We start from the raw sequence: 20,899 nt of genomic DNA, 5'->3' as shown, positions 1-20,899 counted from the left end.
TTCTAGGAAGTATGAAACCAGAAGGATCTATTCATGAGTACATTTCTATTATGTGTTTTAAAATTCAACAACCAGAAGCCCTAATAGATCTATGTTTTAATATATGTATGTTTTAATTGCTCTTTATCAGGAAGTTACAGGATTTCTGTTTGTCCTATACACTAAAGCAATAACTTCCTATCCTCAATATACATACATTTCATTCTTATCCTATGAGTCATTCCTTTCCCCAATATACATATCATTCTTATTCTTCCTGTGAGTCATACAAAATAAAGTGAATACAACAATGAAAATAAAGTCTTAGAATATAGTCTACACCAAACTGAGGGCTCATTATCACTAGGAAATACCACTAGGAAGTACTTTTGCATAGGTTCACTAGTAAAAAATGCATCAGTTATTTGTAGCTAGTCCTGTTCTTTATTAAGAAGTATCAAGGAGATAGTTTGTACTATACTATTTTTCTAATTATTCTCCCTTCTGTATATTTTTTTGAAAATTTTAAAGTGATCTAATTTCATATAACTCCTCACTGTTTTTAAGAGTTTTGTTTTAACTGTGCAATCCAAGACTTTCATCAGAATTGCTACATGTTCACTGAGAGTATTTTTACTATTTTTTTTAGAAATACATTCAAACTTCCAAATCAGAATGAGACATTGTTTATTTTAAGTAGACAAATATTTGAGAATCTCAATAAATGGGGCATCACTTTAGATTATGTCTTAAATTTCTAAGGAAATATCAAAAACTAGATTAAGAGAAATAGAAAATAAATAAATCCAATTTTCTGCCATATAAATGAAGAATTAAGTTTGGTGGTAATGGTGATGCTGATGGAAGAAGGCAGAAAATGAAAAAAAAAATAAATTATATATCTAATTTTACTCCTCAGATGATTTAAATTGTTTACATTGTGAATCAACAGATAAATCAAAGCCACCATGGTTTTGTTTATCTCCACATCAATAAGAAAAGCAGGGAGAGATGCAAAATTTTTTTTTAATTCAACATTTTATTATCAGTGCAGAGTTACTGTTTAAAAATATGTCTGGCTTTCTGCAGCCAGTTATTGAGTTCTAATAGGCTGTCATTGGGGAGCAGGCATACCTGCCAAGATTGCCTCCTGAAGTATGTGTCTGTGAATGTTATAATACCTTCTGCTTCACCAAATTAATGAGCTTTCAAGGATTCACAGTAAAACACACATCTGTGTGACAGAATGCAAAAAAACTGGTCTCTTCAAGTATTTAACACATAAATCATATGGTGTTTATCCATTTATTTGCAATCATAATGGCTCAATATATCCAGTTACTTAATAGCCAACATATAAGATATGGGCTCAGGTTTAGAGAAGTTCAGCTTTGTGAAAAGAGTATAGAACTTCATCAGATATGTGGAATCAAATTTCAGAATTGAATCACTTTCCTACAAGTTGCCTTTAACCTAATCTTTGTTTCCTTGTTTGCAAAATGAAAAAAGATAAGTTTCTTTGCAATTATTGTAAAGGATAAACATAAGGCATATCCAAAAAATGAAAGATATTCAACATAGTAATGTCAATAATTACTAATTTAAAATATAATTACAGAGTATCTCTCAAAGAGTAAGAATTCAGAGTGGAGACAATATCAATTTTTGATAGACTGAAAAGGAGATAAGCATGATATTAATGTTTAAATACAAAAAAAAATTTAACATCTCAACAACACTTTAAAAGAGATACTGTTGCTGGGTAGCTTTACTAAGAGAGGCAACTTGAAAAAAAGCCTGGGAAACCCGAAAATACTGTTGAAATTAACAACTGAGATAATTAATGTCACAAATAGTGTCCATTTATTTTCACTAGAGGAAAATTAATTAATTTTAAATCATTCAAGAAAATATTAAGAATTTATATAATTAATAGATCTTATCTTGGTTGCTCTCAAAAATACAAACTTTAAATTTATATTTGCTTTATCTATTAGAAGGCCAAAGAGGCTCTGCTTGCATACATAATCTCGAATTATTATTGCAGAAGGGAGAACTGCTTTACTGTGCCTACTGCATGAGATAGTTTTCATTCTATTCTGTCATTTCCAATTCAATCCTGTTTGTTGTAGTATAGTTGTATTCTTTTTTATTATGAGGCAATTTCTTTTTAGTTATATGTAACATTAGTATTCATTCTGTATAATTATAAAAGCATGGAATAGAATTTTCTGTAATTCTCAATTTTAAAAGACTCCTTTTTTTTTGATAAAAATGAAATAGGAAGGATGAATGGCTATTCCAAGAAGGCAAAAGAAACTGATTAATAGCTGTAACAATATTTTAATCTGCTACAGATAAGGTATTATACATGTATATATCCATTTCAAGGACCTATTTATAAATATTTCCTACAAGCCCGGTGCAGTGGCACACTCCTATAATCCCAGAAGCTCAGAGAGCTGAGGTAGCAGGATTGGAGTTCAAAGCCACCATCAGCAACTTAGTGAGGCGGACTCTGTCCCTAAATAAAATATAAAAGGGTTTAATCCCTGGTACCAATAGGTAGGTAGATAGATAGACAGACAGACAGACAGATGGATAGATATAAGTAAAAATTTTGTGCATGTTATGTTAGATTTACTTTTGAGTACCATATATTTTTTATTCCTATTGTAAAAGATATTTCATTTTTAATAATATGTCTAAATGATTTAGTATATAAGAACCCTCATGATTTTTGGATATTGAACATAATTCAGAAAAATGTTGGAACTCCATCAATTCTCCTGAATTTTCCTGTGGACAATTATATCATAGGCAAATCTTACTATAGGTAAATAGTGATATGCTTCCTTCTTTATAATTGTTATTTCCAATATTTCTTTCTCTGATCTTATACATTGACTAATCCCCCTAGTAAAACAAAAAATAGTAGGAGACTGTAGACATCATTTTTCAATTTTCACTAAGATATATTTTAATAGGTACACTTTACCTGGTTAATAATCAGGTAAATTAAGAATTTATACTTTATTAACCTTAAAATCATGACTGATGAATTAAAGTAATTTTATGACATCTAATCATATTTATAATCATAAATCATATTTCCCTTTGAAACAATTAATGTGAGGGCTTATAATTACTTCATACTTCCCTAAATTCTTAACCTTTCCTAAACCCTAACTTTTGCGATTTGAATAACTTAAGAATTTGGTTAGCACTACCTTTTTTTTTTTTTAAGAATTTTTGCTTCTACATTCATAAGTAAGGTTTGCCATGTGCTATTTTACTTATTCCTGTACTTTGGCCATCTCTTCACTAAATTCTCACATTGTTTTATGGTCTTTTTTATAACATTTCATTATCCATAGCAGACTGATTTTTTAATTTCCACAAAGTTTGTGGCAAAGTTTTCTGTTAACTTTTCTTTATGTGTGGGGAAGTATTTCTGCCATTTATAATTAATTTTGTAGTAAATGTGTGCAGACACTGCTATCTCCTTTGTAACATTGTTCTTATTGCTCATATTTAAATTATAAATAAGTTTATTTTTTCTGAACTGGCTAGTAGCAAAAGGCTACTCTGGGAGAGGAAAAGATTTTGAAGCTCAGTAGTTGATTTTTGTTATTAAGAAAACTGGCTATTTCCTTAAAATGCAACCAACAGAGCCACTGCTACCAAGAAAATACACTCACTACCTTAGTAGTGAGTTTAGATGGGATATTTTATGAAGTTTTTTGTTTGTTTGTTTGTTTGTTTAACCTTTGGGTTCCTCAGCATTGTCTCTGCTCTCATTTTATCATTTCCTAGTGAATCTGTCCAAATAGAAGTTTGAAATCATAGCTATTACTTCTTAGAAGAGCATTTTCATTTTCTGGGAATATATATTTCCTTATAGTTTTTGAGATCTGCCACCCATACTTCAGAACTCCCTGTTCATTATGATAAAAGGTCATTAAAAGGAGGGCACCTTACACTGTCTCTGCTATTCTCCTATGTCAATGCCAAAATTCATGGGTAACTTGGAGTCTGACGGTTTTTTCCCTCTTCCAGCCACTTGGAAATGGATTTTCAGAGGTTTTATTTTGTTCTTCATTATGTACTTAGTTTTCAAGAGGAAAATGGGAATGCTCAGACCTAAACTAGAACCATATTCCAAAGAAAACTTTTATAAGAAAAAGAAGTTGGGGCTTATAATGAAGAATGAAATCATGTCAGCTGCAGGAAAATGGAAAGAACTGGAGATCATCATGTTATAGGTTCAGCAAAATGAGTCAGATAAATAAAGACAAGTGACCCATGTTTTCTCTCATATGTGGAAAGCATTAAAAAAATAAGATGTCTAGAACAACATAGAAGACTATTAGCGAAGGGAAAGGACACCAGATTTAGGAGGGAGAGAAGGGAGGAGTAAGAGAAGAATATATTCATATAAAGAAATGTCACGGTGAAATCCATTAATGTGTGGAATTCATGATTGAATAATTATAACAAAAATAATTTTTTAAAAATGTGTGAATTTTCTCTTTTACTAGTCTCTAAAAAGGCTTTCATGGTTAGATAATTCCTTCATGAATATTTCTTTTTAAATGACCTAACAAAGTACTGGACAAGCGACTTTTTCAAGGATAACTTGCAGATGCTGATAAAATTTATTAAGGGTTACTATCTTTATTATAATATATATATTCATAAAATAATTTTGTTTTCAATAAAAACCTTTTTCTTCTCTCTCTCTACATGTGTGTATAGTGATATATAGTATTAAATTTTAAAGAACTGTTTCTAGAGTTAGGTACTATTTTACCCATCTTATTTGTTTGTGTTTTTACCTTGATCAGTCTTACTAAGTATATCCATTTCATTGATGCTTTCATAGAGCCAGCTTTTTTAAAGTACCCTCTTCCTATTTGAGTAATTATTCTAATACTTGCTTCTTTAATCTCATTTTATATTTTAACTTATTTTCACTTTTAGTAAGAAGTATAATAATTTTACAATTAAAAAAAAAGAAGTGTCTTGAGCCATCAGAATTAAGTGGGAGAAGTCAAAGTTCTTTCTCAATGTCTACCTAGCCATATATCAAGGTGGTGGCATCCTAGAAGCCTCTCAGTGAAGAGAATCCAGCATGTTACATATTTTTCTAAGACTATAGGAAACTTGTATCTTCACCAAAAATTCTCAGAGAATGGGCTGGAAAACCACTAGTTGTATGAGGAGGTTTGTTTTATTATCTAGATATTATAAGGAATTTAATTGGGACCCAAACTCTTTTTTGGACCAATAAGCAGAAATACTATGCTGTTAGCTACAATATGGATCAACTCATTTCTTCTCTCTGGACCTTGGTTTACATTTCATTTATTATACATTCAAATCCTAGTGCACTGATAGTTTCCAAGCATGTTTTTTTTTGAATTATATATTATATTAATTCTAAATTCACTACACTAGTGTCACAAAACATTATATTGGTTTTTGAAATCTGTGAACTCATCCTTCATGATGAATTTCATGATCAAAGTTTTTGAATGCACTGCATATGCTTGAACAACACACAACATTTACTTATTGAGTATAGCGTTTAAATCATGTTTTCATAACACCTATGGTGTCATGGAAGCTTTTTTGGGGGGGTCTTGGAATCTATCAATTGCTGATAGTACGTTATAAAAATTTCAGGATGATTAGTGTTCCTTTTAATTTCCACATGTAACGTGTTCAGGTTCACATGTTGAGCCATCATTGCATTCAGTAACAAATCCCAAATGATCATGGTGTATGATCCTCTTTTTTTTAAATGTCTTTATTTATTTTTATATGATGCTGAGGATCAAACCCAGGGCCTCAGATGTACTAGGCAAGCACTCAACCACTGAACTACAGCCCCAGCTCAATGTATAATCCTTTTAATATACTGGTGTATTTGGTTAGCCATTAGTTTATAGAAGATTTTTGCATTCATATTCATCAGGGATATTGGCATGTAGTATTCGTATAGAGTCTTTGGTTTCAGGGTAATGTTAGCCTTATAAAATGACCTTGAAAACATCTTCTTTTCAATGATTATCTGTACTACTGTGGTATAAATTATAATGTCTCTTCTTTCATTTTTCCTTTTGAATCTTCTTTCTTCATAGTTAGGCTAGTAAAGATTTGTTTATTTTATGTTTTAAAAAAACAACTCTTCGTTTCATTGATCATTCTATTATTATTGTCTTTGTTTTATATATCTTACTGTTTTTTTTCCCCTTTCCTCTGCTAACTTTGGGCTTAGTTTGTTCTTTTTTTCATCCTTGGAGTAAAATGTCAGCCTGTTTGAGATCTAATTTTTTCTTCACATAAGTTGTTTATTTCTATAAGATTCTCTCTTGAATTCTTTCACTAAATATCACAAAATTTAACATGCTATGTTTATATTTTTATTTATTTCCCTTTGATTTCTTCTTTAATCTTCTTGCTTGTGTGCTAATTTCCATATACTTGTAAATTTTCTAATTTGTGTCTTGATAATTTCTAGTTTCACATCACTAGTCAGAAAACATACTTGAGTTTATTTCAATCTTATTAAATTTGTTAATACTTGTTTTATTTCCCAACATATAATCTATCCTAAAGAATGTATCATGTGTACTTGAGAAGAATGTGTATTGTGTTGCTGTTGCAATGGAATTTCTGTGTATTCTTGTTAGTTTTATTTGGTGTAAGGTGCTGCTCAAGTCATCTGTGTCCTCATTGGTTTACTGGATGATTTATTCACTGGGGATGGGGATATAGCTTAGTTGGTAGAGGGCTGCCTCTCATGCACAAGGTCCTGGGTTCAATCCCCAGTACCAAAAAAATAATAATAATAATGAGGCACTGAAGTTCCCTATGTATTTCTGTCGATTTTTCCTTTTGACTCTATTAATATTTGCTTTATATATAAAATGCATTCCAATGTTGTGAGTGCATATATTTATGCTATTATTAAACACATCTGATAAACTGACTCTTCCGTTATTATACAATAATTTTCTTTGTCTTGTTTTTGACTTAAAGTCTATTTTGTCTAAAGTAAATGCTGCCACCCCTGCTGTCATTCTGTTGGCAATTTACATAGGATATCTTTTCTTTCAGGTTATGTTTATGTCCTTAAAGCCAAAATGGCAGACTCTAAATCCTTACATTGTAACTATTTATATGTTTGAAATCCTATTTGCCTTATGGCCACCTTAACTTTCTCTTGGTTAAAATGTGATGAGTCTACATACAAGACACAAGCGTTAAGTGTTCATCTTTCAAGTGTTGTAATAGGCAACCAAAAGGCCTCATGATGGTTGAGCAGAGAAGGCTGCCCTTTTCATACCAGACTTGGTGCCTAGCCAGTATATTCATTTTCTGATTGTAGTCAGATACTCATGCTCCCCTTCATAGGAGCCTTAGGTGAGACACTGACACATTTTTGGGAACCCTGTTGACTCAGAATTCCTTTACCCCATCAGGTCTAATAAAGGCAGATACCTTTAGCAGACTCCTTCATAGTAAGATGATTTCCCTGTCTGCAATGAGTATCATTTGATACTTGCCCAGTACTATTCCGGGGGGAAAAATGAATCAGTTCTTCTTGATGTCTTGCTTATAAACTGACCTAGTAAGTAAATAAATATTGATTGTTACTTTCATTTCTGCTACTTGTTTTAAATTACCGCCTTGACATCTGAAAGCTCAGCAAATTGACATAGTGCAGATTTGGGCAATTAAACAAAATGGCTGCTCTAGAAGAATAAAAAAGCCTAAAGGTCTCTCAGGGCACTCAAGAGATGACTTCTGCGTTTTCCAAGAGCCTAAGGGTCTCATGGGACATTTCATCAGATGTTCAGGGAAATAGATTCCAAGGGGCACTCACCAGCAATGCTTGGGAAGTGCTTACAGATTGTTACAGAAACTTTTGGGTTAAAGATGAAACCACTGGTCTTTCTTTCTTTTAAGATCCTAATCCCCAGCCAAACTTGCTGTTGGATCAAATAAAAAATCCAGTAAAGAAACTCTAAAAATGCTGAGTCATAGTTTCCTAGCCACTTTTTATAGCCCTATGACAAAGGGACCAAAGACAGTTGGAGTCCCTGAAAGCTGATTCTTACTAATAACTATTAACTTTGAATGAGTATCTAGTGTTGATAAATGACTACAACTTCAATGGAGGAAATATATATGCACCTTCAGTTAATCCTCTGCAAAGGCCTCAAGAAACCTTAGAAATTTCATTAGTTCTCTTTCAAGATAAAGGAGATAATCTTGTCCAACTTAGTGATGCCATGCAGAGTGGGGTTTTTTTGTTTGTTTGTTTGGAGTCAGCATCAAGATAGCACAGCACAATCAGGAGTAGCAGCAGCAATGACACCATCATTTCCATGTAATCTGAATGCTAGACATGTCTGTGCTGGATTCAGGTGGGCTTCGAGAAGTTGTGATAGTGGCTACTCAGGTAGAGTTTATAACTTTTTGCCTCAAATATATACCAGCATAAAAAAAGTGGCACAAGGGTGGCAACCAGGATGCATCCACAAACTCTGCCACTTACCAAACAGCACTGGGCATGGGGAAGTCATCTGAGCTGCTTGGCTGCAACTTCCCAAGTGCTATATCCCTGTTCATACAGAAGCCAAAGCAGTGCCAGAAACCGCTCCCGTTAATGTTTGTGCCCAATCACCATCTTAGGAGTTCTAACCAGGAGAAAAAAACCATAGGTATATCTGAAGGAAATATAACATGACAATATAAAATTTTGTGATCTTGAATATAGGGTATCTCTACATTTATTTAGGCCTGTTTTGGGTATTGTAGTTTTCTATTCTTTTGTTTTTAGTACCTTTGCCTTTAAAGTATTTCTCTTGCACCAGTTTCTCACTGACTTTTATCCTGTGGGAAAACTGCATTTTATTAGAGTATTATGTTTGTTTACACAATGCACATAAACACATTAATATGATTATGGTTTTCTCCCATTTTTTATTTATATTGTTTCATGACGAGTTTGTTTCTTGTAGTATTAGGGATTGAACCCAGGGCCTTGCACATGCTAGCCAAACGCTCTACCACTAAGCTACCTCCCCAGCCACAACTTCTTTTATTTTTTTGAGGCAAGTCTTTCTAATTTGCCTAGGTTGGACTCAAATTTATGATCCTCCTTCCTCAGCCTTCCCAGTAAACGGAATAAAGTAGCTGGGATTACAGACATGCTCACTACACCCAGCTTGCTTCATTTGTTTTTTATTCTTGTGTTTTTCCTCTTTTCTTCTGTAATTATAGGTAAGTTTTAGTTTTATATTTTAATCCTTCTATTACCTGCTAGCTATATCTCTTTGCTAATTTTCAGTTGTTCATCTGGAGATTACAATATTTATGTATCTTAAACTCATCCCAACTAATTTGATACTATTCCACTTAAAGTAAAACACACACACACACACACACACATAAACCCATCAATTTATTAATGTTACTATTTTTTGCTTTACTCTCATGTCTTTCAAAATAGTTACATTAAAATAATAATAATAATAATAATCCCCTCTACATCAGGAAATTGTTTTATTTATTTTCCAGGAATAGTTTAAGCCCATATGTATAATATGAATTTTGTGATATTTATGTTTTAACACCAACGTCTTAATTAATATAACTAGTAAGCACCAGACCTATCAGTATCTGAATCCATTTTACTTATATAATATTTATGTTTTATTTTATTAGCTAATTATTTAAAGAAATTTAGCATGATCATAAGAATCAGGAAGAAAAATACTTCTGTAGAAATTCAGAAAGGAGCATGTTCATATGGTTCTTCCAAAATTATCTTAACTAGTATTCCATCTGCCAAATCAATCCACTGCTTTAAATGAAATGTACTACAGTGATCACTTTAACAAACTTAATCATGATATTTGTCTCAGGAGTATTTTAATGGATTCCCATTGCCTGTGGGATAAAACCCATACGTCTTAGCATTGTGATCAAGAACTGCCTTCTTTTTTCCCCAGCATCATCTCTTACTGCTTCTTGCTTTGTCATCATTGCTCTAGCCACACAGAAATATAGTCCTCTGAATAGTCCATAATCCTTATCACTGATTACTTGACCTTAAGAATTTCAGAATTTCATTACTTTTTAAAATTTAGCTCCTCTCATACTCTGGGATACCCTTTACTCTAGAGTAAGTACTCTTTCTCTGTATTCCTATAGTTCTACCTGCTTACCCTCCATTAGAGCAGGAATAACCTTATCTGTATTTGTCTATTGATTTGTTTGTATCCTCAAAATGAATTCATTATAGGCAGATCTGTGTTTTATCTAGTAACCCCACTACCTAAGAAACATCAGGCAAACAGTAGAAATAGTAGTTGGAAAAAAATGAATACATTTGCAAATTGCTTCAGTTTGCAAATTACTTCAAGCTATCATTATCAATTCTTACTGATTTTCTAAATATGTTCAATATGCGTTATTTAGCACTTGAAATGTGCCAAGTGCTTAGGAACATTGCATTTTAATAGTGAAAAGTGGAAGGAAGATAGTGTAGATTAAACTGACAATGAACTTATACTATATCATCACAGTCATAAAAAATGAATTCTTCTCATTCATACTTGAATCCATTATATTAATAATCTGGCTAATTTTGCTAATATTATAAAACTTAACTATTATGCAAAGAAATAGATGAAAAAGAGACAGTGTGAATCACATACCAAAGATACCATGGCCCAACCAGTTTTATTATAGATGAACTCCAAGTTGTTCCTTCTTAAATAGAGCAAACCACCAACAAGTGACACCAGCAGGGCCAAAGCAATGGTACCAGAGTAGTTCGGTGGTCTGAAAACACGAATCTGCAAAAATGAAATGAAAATTTTAAAAGTGAAAGAGAAATAATCAAGTTTTTTTTTTTCCCCCCATTGGATTTTTGATTGGTTTCCCTAAGGAATGACAAAGTTCAGCATCTTTCCATGGGTTTATTGTCCTTTTGTATAATCTCCATATGGAAATGTTTATTCAGATACTTGGCTCACTTTTAAATGGGTTTTGTCTTTTCCTTATTGCATTTTAGAACCTTATTATATATTACTAAATATAAATCAGAAAAATGATTTGCAAAATATTTCCCCTATTCTGTGGGCTGTCTACTCACTCTTGATGTTGTCTTTTAAAGTATAAAGGCTATTTAATAGAAATAGATACAACTGATAGGAACTCATGATTTGTAAAGTACATATAGTTCTTGATTATAGTAACTTTTCCTTCCTAAAAAGAACGAAGGATCTTTGGAGAGATGGCTTTTGAAGTTAGGTTGAGTAAATGGGCAGATACAAGAAGAGTCTGGAATTAACTGTTAGGTCAGAAAATAAGAAAGTATTTAACATGATGAGGCATGTCACAGAACACAGGAGTCACCATGAAGGACTCCCACTAGTGAACTCTGATATAATTTAGAACCAAATTAATTAATAATAGCAATAAATTACAAACCACAGGGGGAAATAATATGTTTTGTATTCTTTTGTGATATGATTAGTCAGATGCAGGTGGAAAAGTTCAAGATAAAAACAACTTGATTGTACTCACAAGTTCAAGAAACAACAGGCATCACACACCACATGAAAAAGATACCAGAAGTGATATGTGACAGAAAATATGATTCGGATAACTTCCAAAGGCTTTGGGCTGCAGGAGGTCTCCAATTGCTTAGTACCTGACCTTGGAGTGATTACAGCATGAAGATAATATCCCCTCACAATTTATAGGACAAATACAGGAGATAATTAAAAAAAAAAAAAAAAACATGACCTACATAATATGGTGGCTAAGAAAGCATAAGCAGAATCCTATATGACTAAACATTAGGTAGATCAAATGAGAAATCATTCTTTGTAAAAAGTAGGATAAAAATTCCATTTTTCCAAGTGTCAATGTGTCTAAAGGATAGCCAGCAGGCTATAGAAATATTCCAGATTAAAGCAAGATAAGAAAGATAACTAAATGAAATGACTTATTCTAGAATAGATCTTGAAAGGTGGGAAAATGTTATAAAAGGTATAACATTCTAATTGGAACTACACAATAGGATTCAATAATTCTAATATGGACAGTAGCAGCTCAAATAAAATTATGATACCACTGTGAACACAATTTGTCCAATTGGTCCACATGAGAGACAACTATCTTAGATTAAATGTATACAGACCTACTGGTAAAAATGAATGTTTCTGTATTACTTTGAGTATAAATGCACTTTTAAAGTAACTGGTTAAATTTGTTCAATGCAGAAAATAATGACATTATTAGGGAAAAAAATAGCTCTAAGTCCTAGATGTTATCATTAACATCATCTCCTTTCACAATAATCAGTCTATTTCAACCGATATTTACATTTATGCTCTTAAAAAATTCTAGATCATACTATAAATACTTTCAAAATTATTTTCTCACTTGGCAGACCGTGAGTTTGATCCTATGAGAAATATTCTTGCAAATCATTTTTTGGCTATGTCATAGCACATTTATTGAGTCTCTTATTTTTTAGACATTTGATTTATTTCCATTTTTTCCACTAAAATGAAAGCTGTTAAAAATTTTCTATGACTAAGAATCTGAATCATTCCTAATTACATTCTTAAGTTAAATTCCTAGAAGTAGAATTAAGTTAAATTAAAAAAGACAGATTTATAACATATACTGTTAAAATAGTTACATCAATTTACAGTTGTAACAGCAGTACACATAAGTAGGTATTTTTTTCATATGGTTCTAAATTCTATTCCTATTTGCACAAAAGATAAAAAATTTTATCACTTGGTTTTTAATTAAATTTCTTTAATTGCTAATATTATTAAACCACTTTCAATGCATTTTCACCCCTCTCCAATTAGCTTGGGTCTAACTCATGAACTTATTAACGGTTTTTAAAATATCAACCAACCATTGTTCTAAAAACCATCTGAATTCACCTAATCGAAGTTCAGCTTATCATTCATTAGATATCAGACATAGTTTTCTCTATGCTAGAACAAATATCCATATGCAAATTTTAAAATCCTATGGACTTATTAAAATACTCTAATAAAACAAGCTAATAAGTCTATTATTACAATGTGGGGAATGAAAGCATACATGAACGTCTGTTCTGTCAGCAATCCACTTTGCTAGCTGTTCAGCTGCAAATCCAATTCTTTGAAGGTCAAAAGTATCAGCTCTCTTGGGTCTGCCTTTTGGAGGAAAATGCATAAATGTAGGAGCAGAGTTCATGTTGAGCTGTAAAACATGATAAAAAACACTAAATATCACCCTAACATTATCTATTGTAGATCTAACATTTTATACTTTTTGCCTGAATTTTGGAAATAGACTTTATTTAAAAATCCAAATGGCTTTTGAGAGCTTAATTTTTGTTTTTATGCATCCCAATGCACTATTGAATGAAAAAAATGGTGAATTTGACTAACTTCTCTGAACTCTCACATTTAATATACATTATTAATATCCTCAACTGCATCCTCTACATTTTTACAGTCATTTCATTCTTCATCTTTCTAGAATTTTGTAATTAAGGTAAAGAAAAAGGTACTGAAAGTAACAGAAATATTGTGATTTACAACGTATAGAGATCATTTTGCTTCTTAACCAACTATTGAAATTTGGCAAAAATATACATATTATGAAATTAATTTCAAACACATTATAAGTAGATTTAATTTCCTATAAAACTGAAAATCTGTTTTGTAGTAATGATTATTAAGCAATAGAAATTGATATATTTTGTCTAAATAACTTAAAATTACCAGAGATTACAAAAGAAACCCACAATATAGTCTTTTTTCCGTTCAACATGTCTATTAATTCAAATGTCTAAAATGGTTATATCACCGGAATGTTTTCCATGGGTCATTTCCATTTGAAAAGCATACTAAGCAGAACACTATCCTATAGTAATTATAATACTTTTTAATGATATGAAGTCTAAAAATATGTATTAGATTAATTTATATCGAGGAGCAAACTACACAAGTATACACAGATTAACATTCTGTTGCCCAGAAATTATTTTTAAAAACTCTTAAAATGGAAGGCCAACAGTTAAACATAGTTCATCATTCCCTAATAATCGGAATGAAATCAAAATCAAATCAATTCACATCCATTACACCATTAAATTAAGAATTGACATCAAGATAAAGATACAGTAAAAGTTTAGCTAACAAGAGCAACAAAGTTTACAGTCAGGACTAAAACAGCTTGTGCCCTATAAACAAACTCTGACTGTAGCTGTCATATTTAAATAACTTCCAATTTATACAGCTTTAGTCAGCTCACTACAAAAGAGTTGAATACTTGAAAGAAACCTATTCCAAATATTTCTCATTTTTAATATTACCAATTCAATCAAATTCTCATTATTTACCTCCATGTTATCTGCATTAGTACTTTATAAATACCACCAGTAAATAATAATATTTGGGCCAGGTATGTGGCACACACCTGTAATTCCAGAAACTCCAGGGAATTGAAGAAGATGATTGCAAATTTGATGCCAACCTCAGCAACTTAGCAAGACCCTGTGTCAAAATAAAATATCAAAAGTACTGGGGATGTAGCTAAGTAGTAAAAAGCCCCTGGGTTTAATTAATTCCCCAGTACCAAAAAAAAAAAAATTGCTACTATTATAGGAAGAGGTGGGATCCTTGAGAGATGACTAGATCACGAAACTCTACCTTTCTGAGTGAGATTAGAGGTTTATAAAAAGGAAAGCTGACTACTCTTGTCTTATCTGTCTTTCACCATGTGATGACATAATAAGAAGGCCCTTGAGAGATTCTGGCACCTTTACATAGAACATTTATATACATTTCTGTTCATTATAAACTCATAATATTCTGTTGCAGTAGCACAGAATAAGAAAACATTTAAGGAATTATTTTTTCCAAAGGGATACACAGTTTATTTTATTTTATTTTTTTGGAATGGTTTCTCTTCTTGCTCTTCATTCCTGTACCATACAACTTTTCATTTATTCTACAGAATTTAGATTTAACTAAACTTCTGCAAAATAACAATAATAATAATAATGTAATTTGGGGAGAAGGAAGACTGCCACGCCAGTATGATTGAATACACATTTATACACCAGGCAGAGAATTAAACATCTACATATATTAGCATTTCATTTTAATCTTCCCAAAAGTCATAAGAGAAAGGCACTATTATTTTGCCTCTTAAAGATTAGAAGAGAGGGGCTTAAAGAAAGGATCACACAATTTACAAAGGTCACACAGCCAGCTATAAAGAGGTTCAGTTTGATGCAGACTCAGGTTTTCTAACTCTCTCTCTTCCTTTTTTTGTTTTGTTTTTTGTTTTTGTTTTTTTTTTTTGTTGTTGTTGTTGGTACCAGATTGAGCACAGGGACACTCGACTACTGACCCACATTCCCAGCCCTATTTTACAGTTTTATTTAGAGACTGGGTCTCACTGAGTTGCTTAGGGCCTCACGAAGTTGCTGAGGCTGACTTTCTTTTTTTTTGTTTATTTTATTTATTTTTTATTAGTTGTTCAAAACATTACAAAGCTCTTGACATATCATATTTCATGCATTAGATTCAAGTTGGTTATGAACTCCCAATTTTACCCCAAATACAGATTGCAGAATCACATCTGTTACACATCCACATTTTTACATAATGCCCTATTAGTAACTGTTGTTTTTTTTTTTTTTACAAAGACCATGAAGTTTTTATTTGTCATATAGAAATTAAAAAACAGTTGTATACAGCAATAATAATGCTGAATTGAAAATTTTAAAATGTATACAATATTTTTATGACATACACTATATTGTAATATGATTGTCAACATAAAATCTTCTAAATTACTTCTTTTTTTTTAATTTTTTTTTATTGGTTGTTCAAAACATTATAAAGCTCTTGACATATCATATTTCATACATTAGATTCAAGTTGGTTATGAACTCCCAATTTTACCCCAAATACAGATTGCAGAATCACATCGGTTACACATCCACATTTTTACATAATGCCCTATTAGTAACTGTTGTATTCTGCTACCTTTCCTATCCTCTACCATCCCCCCTCCCTCCCCTCCCATCTTCTCTCTCTACCCCATCCACTGTAATTCATATCTCTCCTTGTTTATTTTCCCATTCCCCTCACAACCTCTTATATGTAATTTTGTATAACAATGAGGGTCTCCCTCCATTACCATGCAATTTCCCTTTTCTCTCCCTTTCCATCCCACCTCATGTATCTGTTTAATGTTAATCTTTTCTTCCTGCTCTTCCTCCCTGCTCTGTTCTTAGTTGCTCTCATTATATCAAAGAAGACATTTGGTATTTGTTTTTTAGGGATTGGCTAGCTTCACTAAGCATAATACACCATGGAGTATTACGCAGCACTAAAAAATGACAAAATCATAGAATTTGCAGGGAAATGGATGGCACTAGAGCCTATTAGTAACTGTTGTATTCTGCTACCTTTCCTATCCTCTACCATCCCCCCTCCCTCCCCTCCCATCTTCTCTCTCTACCCCATCTACTGTAATTCATTTCTCTCCTTGTTTATTTTCCCATTCCCCTCACAACCTCTTATATGTAATTTTGTATAACAATGAGGGTCTCCCTCCATTACCATGCAATTTCCCTTTTCTCTCCCTTTCCCTCCCACCTCATGTCTCTGTTTAATGTTAATCTTTTCTTCCTGCTCTTCCTCCCTCCTCTGTTCTTAGTTGCTCTCATTATATCAAAGAAGACATTTGGTATTTGTTTTTTAGGGATTGGCTAGCTTCACTATGCATAATCTGCTCTAGTGCCATCCATTTCCCTGCAAATTCCATGATTTTGTCATTTTTAGTTTACTCCTCACACTTCAGATAGAGCCCTAATATCCAGAGTATACAAAGAACTCAAAAAATTAGACAATAAGAGAACAAATAACCCAGTCAACAAATGGGCGAAGGACCTGAACAGACACTTCTCAGAGGAGGACATACAATCAATCAACAAGTACATGAAAAAATGCTCACCATCTCTAGCAGTCAGAGAAATGCAAATCAAAACCACCCTAAGATACCATCTCACTCCAGTAAGATTGGCAGCCATTATGAAGTCAAACAACAACAAGTGCTGGAGAGGATGTGGCGAAAAGGGTACTCTTGTACATTGCTGGTGGGACTGCAAACTGGTGCGGCCAATTTGCAAAGCAGTATGGAGATTTCTGGGAAAGCTGGGAATGGAACCACCATTTGACAGCCCTTCTCGGACTATTCCCTGAAGACCTTAAAAGAGCGTACTACAGGGATACTGCCACATCGATGTTCACAGCAGCACAATTCACAATTGCTAGACTGTGGAACCAACCCAGATGCCCTTCGATAGATGAATGGATAAAAAAAATGTGGCATTTATACACCATGGAGCATTACGCAGCACTAAAAAATGACAAAATCATGGAATTTGCAGGGAAATGGAGGATGACTTTCAACTTTCGATCCTTCTGCCTCAGCCTTCTAAATCACAGGGATTACAGGCATGCATAGTTCAATGCCACTCTATGATGATGCTTTTCGAACAATCTCCTTTGGATAAAAATTGTAAATTGCCCACAATTTTTTTCAAAATAACTTTTTATAAAAATTTTAAGCTAGTTCATTGTAACAGTAAATTATAAAAAGTCCCTACAATATGCTGCAAACATGAGATAGATTATAAAAGATAACATCATATAACAGACACATCACATATATATGAGAAGTGTCATACACACATATACACAAATATACATGTCTACACACATAAATACTCTACATCAAGAGTCTATCTTAGTCCATTTTCCTGCAGGGAACTTCGCACATATGGGCATTTAGTAACTTTGCTTAAACTGAAAAAAGCATGGAGTTACTAGTTCCTTTCTTTCCTGTTTTTCTCCCACTCTAGAAGTTGTTCACTTGCATTTTTTTCAATGAATACACAAGACAGAGCTACACTCAACATCTAAGTATAATATTAAAAGGGAGGAAGTCTTTCATATGCCTTCTCTTATAACAATCAGAAAAATCCATACTAGAGGTTAATATTTTAGGTTTTTTTAGTCATGTAATTCAAAGAAATTCTTCAAGGGCGCACTAAACAAAGCACAACATATATCTGTTTAATAGCTGCTTCTAACACACTATATTCATTAACCCACTGGCCATCCAATACTTAGCCTCAGCCATTCCTATGTAAATTACACATAACTGAAGTAACTCTGAGAAGGTCTCCCGAATAAGCTAGGAATTAAAAGTTTCTGTACTTATTAGTTTTATCTTGAGATACCAAATTATTGCTGACAGTACTTTAAAACACTGATTTAAAGGAACATCAAAACAAAACATGACTCACTGGGAAAGAAAATATAAGCATTATATTTTCCCTTAGTAGTTCTCAAGTGGAACAAAGTACATATTTCCCCACTTTTGCAGAATAAAGTTCCTCATAAAAATCATTAACTTCTAAAACTTTGTGGATTTCCACATTTAAAATGAAAACCCTTATTGCTCTGCCAGGGGCTAAGTTTCGGAAAAGACAATGCAGATCTCTATTAAGAATTCTGGGAGGATCAAAGATGATGGGCTAGAGGGAGGCTGCATTCTGTGTTGCTCTGTGACCTGGGATTCAAGTAGTGGGAAGACTGTTCCTCTGCAAGATATTAGAGGACTCTCGACAGCTGCCCATGCATTGGACCTCTGGCCACCATGCCTGTGTGGACCCCCATCTACTAACGTGGGGCTTGCCCAGGTCGCTTCCATCTTGGGATACTGCAACCACTGTGGGAGTCCCCTACATGCAGTAGCCTGCACCTGAGGACACTACACAGAGTCTGCAGTCAGCCGCCAGCCACAACACTGTAAGCCACAGAGCAGTATCTCTGAACATTCTGCCCAACACCACCACCAGGCCCCACCAGACCCAATACCCCAGCACCAAAAGTAGCCGCCTCCATCTTGGGACACCTTTGTCACCATCTTTAGTTGGGACAACTCATAACACAAGACACCGGATGGGGCTTGGAAACAAAATGAAGGTACCTATAATCCACAACTCCCCACTCTCCCCTGCAGCCGATAACCCGGTACAGTGCTTACAGCCAAAAGGCCATCCATAGCTACAAAACCTGGTCCAGAACTACACAATACAAAACAGCTCTTGGTGACAGATGTACAGCTCCCATAGACAGAGCACAGCCCATAGACCTTGGGAGAGAGAGTTTCCTGATTGGGAAGTAGAAAGGGAAGGGATGAGTGAGATACAATTTAGAGACCAAATTAGAGACAAGGAATTGTGAAGTCTACAGGCAATATAAGGAGATAAGACCAGGTGCCCACATCACATAAGAGGACCCCAAAGGAGTCAGCTAAACCCCACCTACAGGAGTTCTACCCTGCAAGAAAGACCAACCCTCCCACCCTAATAACCTTCACCATCCTGAGGGTGGAGATACCAGCAAACAATAGACAACCCAACCTATTGGATGAGAAGAGAAGCAAGAAAGATACTGGCTTGCAACAAAAACAATCTTTTATATTCTGTCCAGATTTTTTTTCTCTTTTTTTTCCCTCTCTCTCTCCTCTCACCCTCACATTCCCCAAATCTGTAAAACCAAGTACTTTTCATGAATTAGGCTACTGAAGACTGGGATGTCTGAATAGTATATTACAGTTGTGTTGTATATTCTTTTATCTATTTATATATATATTTTTTTTAATTTTTCATAATACTTAATGTTTGTTGTACAGAGTCTCTCTATTGTCTTCCCACTTACTTGTCAACCCAAAATCACTTTCTCTCTCTTCTCCTGTTACTAACCAACTTCTTTGGATTCCTCTTTCTTGCTTCCTAATATATAATAACTCTATATCCTTACTCCTACCTACTCAACATCTCATGCTACACCTCACCCCTGGTTCTTTGTATACTATCAGAAACTGTAGACTTTTTTGCAAACCTACTGTTTATATTATAGATAATAACTGAACTCACCATTTCTGTATATTGTGAAAAAAACGTATATGTCATAATACCAGCTATTTGGTTTAAGGCTATTTGGTTTTTTGTTTGTATTGGGATGTTAATATTGTTCTCCCCCTTAAAGGAGAGGTATTGGAACCCTGCAGGGACACTATAAGCCTATAGGGTAAAAACTGTCAGTGCTAGAAGGGAAGACATACAAACCACATGAAGAAACAAGGGAAGAAAGTGCCCCAAACAAACCAGGATACTACATTACTAGAATCCATGGCCAACACAGCAGAAGAAATGGCGAAAAAGGAGTTCCGCATGTACATAATTAAAATGTCCTGTGAATTATAGGGTGATATAAGAAAGCAAATACAGGAGGCAAAAGATCATTTTGATAAACAGCTACACAAATACAGAAAGCAAAAGATTACTTCAATAAGGAGATAGAGGTTCTGAAGAAAAAAAAAAAAAAGAAATCCTTAAAATGAAAGAAACAATAAACCAAATTAGAAACTCAATAGAAAGCACCACCAACATATTAGGTCACTTGGAAGACAGGACCTCAGACAATGAAGACAAAATATATAATATATCTTGAAAAGAATGTTGACCATATGCATGATAAAGGGGACCCTAGAAGTGGGGTAGCCTCTCCACTGTTGAGCACTGGCACCTGTTCAACTGAAACTGTCTTTGCCCTCACCTCCTCATCCCCTCCACGCCTTTGTCCAAGCCCCTCCAAATTTAGGAATCCTTGTGCCACCTCAGTAGTACTAGGGCAGCTGACTATGGCACTTGTCTACGCCAGGGCACTGGTGCATTGGGGGGTGGGGCTTTGGCCCATCCCTGACCCAGTCTAAGAAAGTATGTGGG

At 33.7% G+C, this 20,899-nt stretch overlaps 1 protein-coding gene across 9 annotated transcripts in view; it reads right to left on the bottom strand.

Moving 5' to 3' along the window:
• Window positions 1–20,899, bottom strand: part of Tusc3 (tumor suppressor candidate 3) — a 326,107-nt gene that overhangs the window by 199,832 nt on the left and 105,376 nt on the right. For all 9 annotated transcript variants that reach the window (XR_006847592.2, XR_006847593.2, XM_058573132.1 and 6 more), the window contains exons 4-5: window positions 13,135–13,275; window positions 10,716–10,856 (exon numbers count right to left, since the gene is read on the bottom strand). Coding sequence is in view for 7 of the 9 variants with exons in the window: in XM_058573132.1 (XP_058429115.1) it covers window positions 10,716–10,856; window positions 13,135–13,275 (282 nt within the window). In the remaining 2 variants the exon portion in view is untranslated. The remainder of the gene's footprint in view (window positions 1–10,715; window positions 10,857–13,134; window positions 13,276–20,899) is intronic.

Source organism: Marmota monax, unplaced genomic scaffold, assembly GCF_021218885.2.
Source record: "Marmota monax isolate L192 unplaced genomic scaffold, Marmota_monax_Labrador192_F-V1.1 WCK01_AAM20220418_F8-fsc00197, whole genome shotgun sequence".
NCBI lineage: Eukaryota > Metazoa > Chordata > Mammalia > Rodentia > Sciuridae > Marmota > Marmota monax.
Note: the sequence above shows the minus strand (reverse complement) of the source record. Positions and strands in the feature narration are given on the sequence as shown.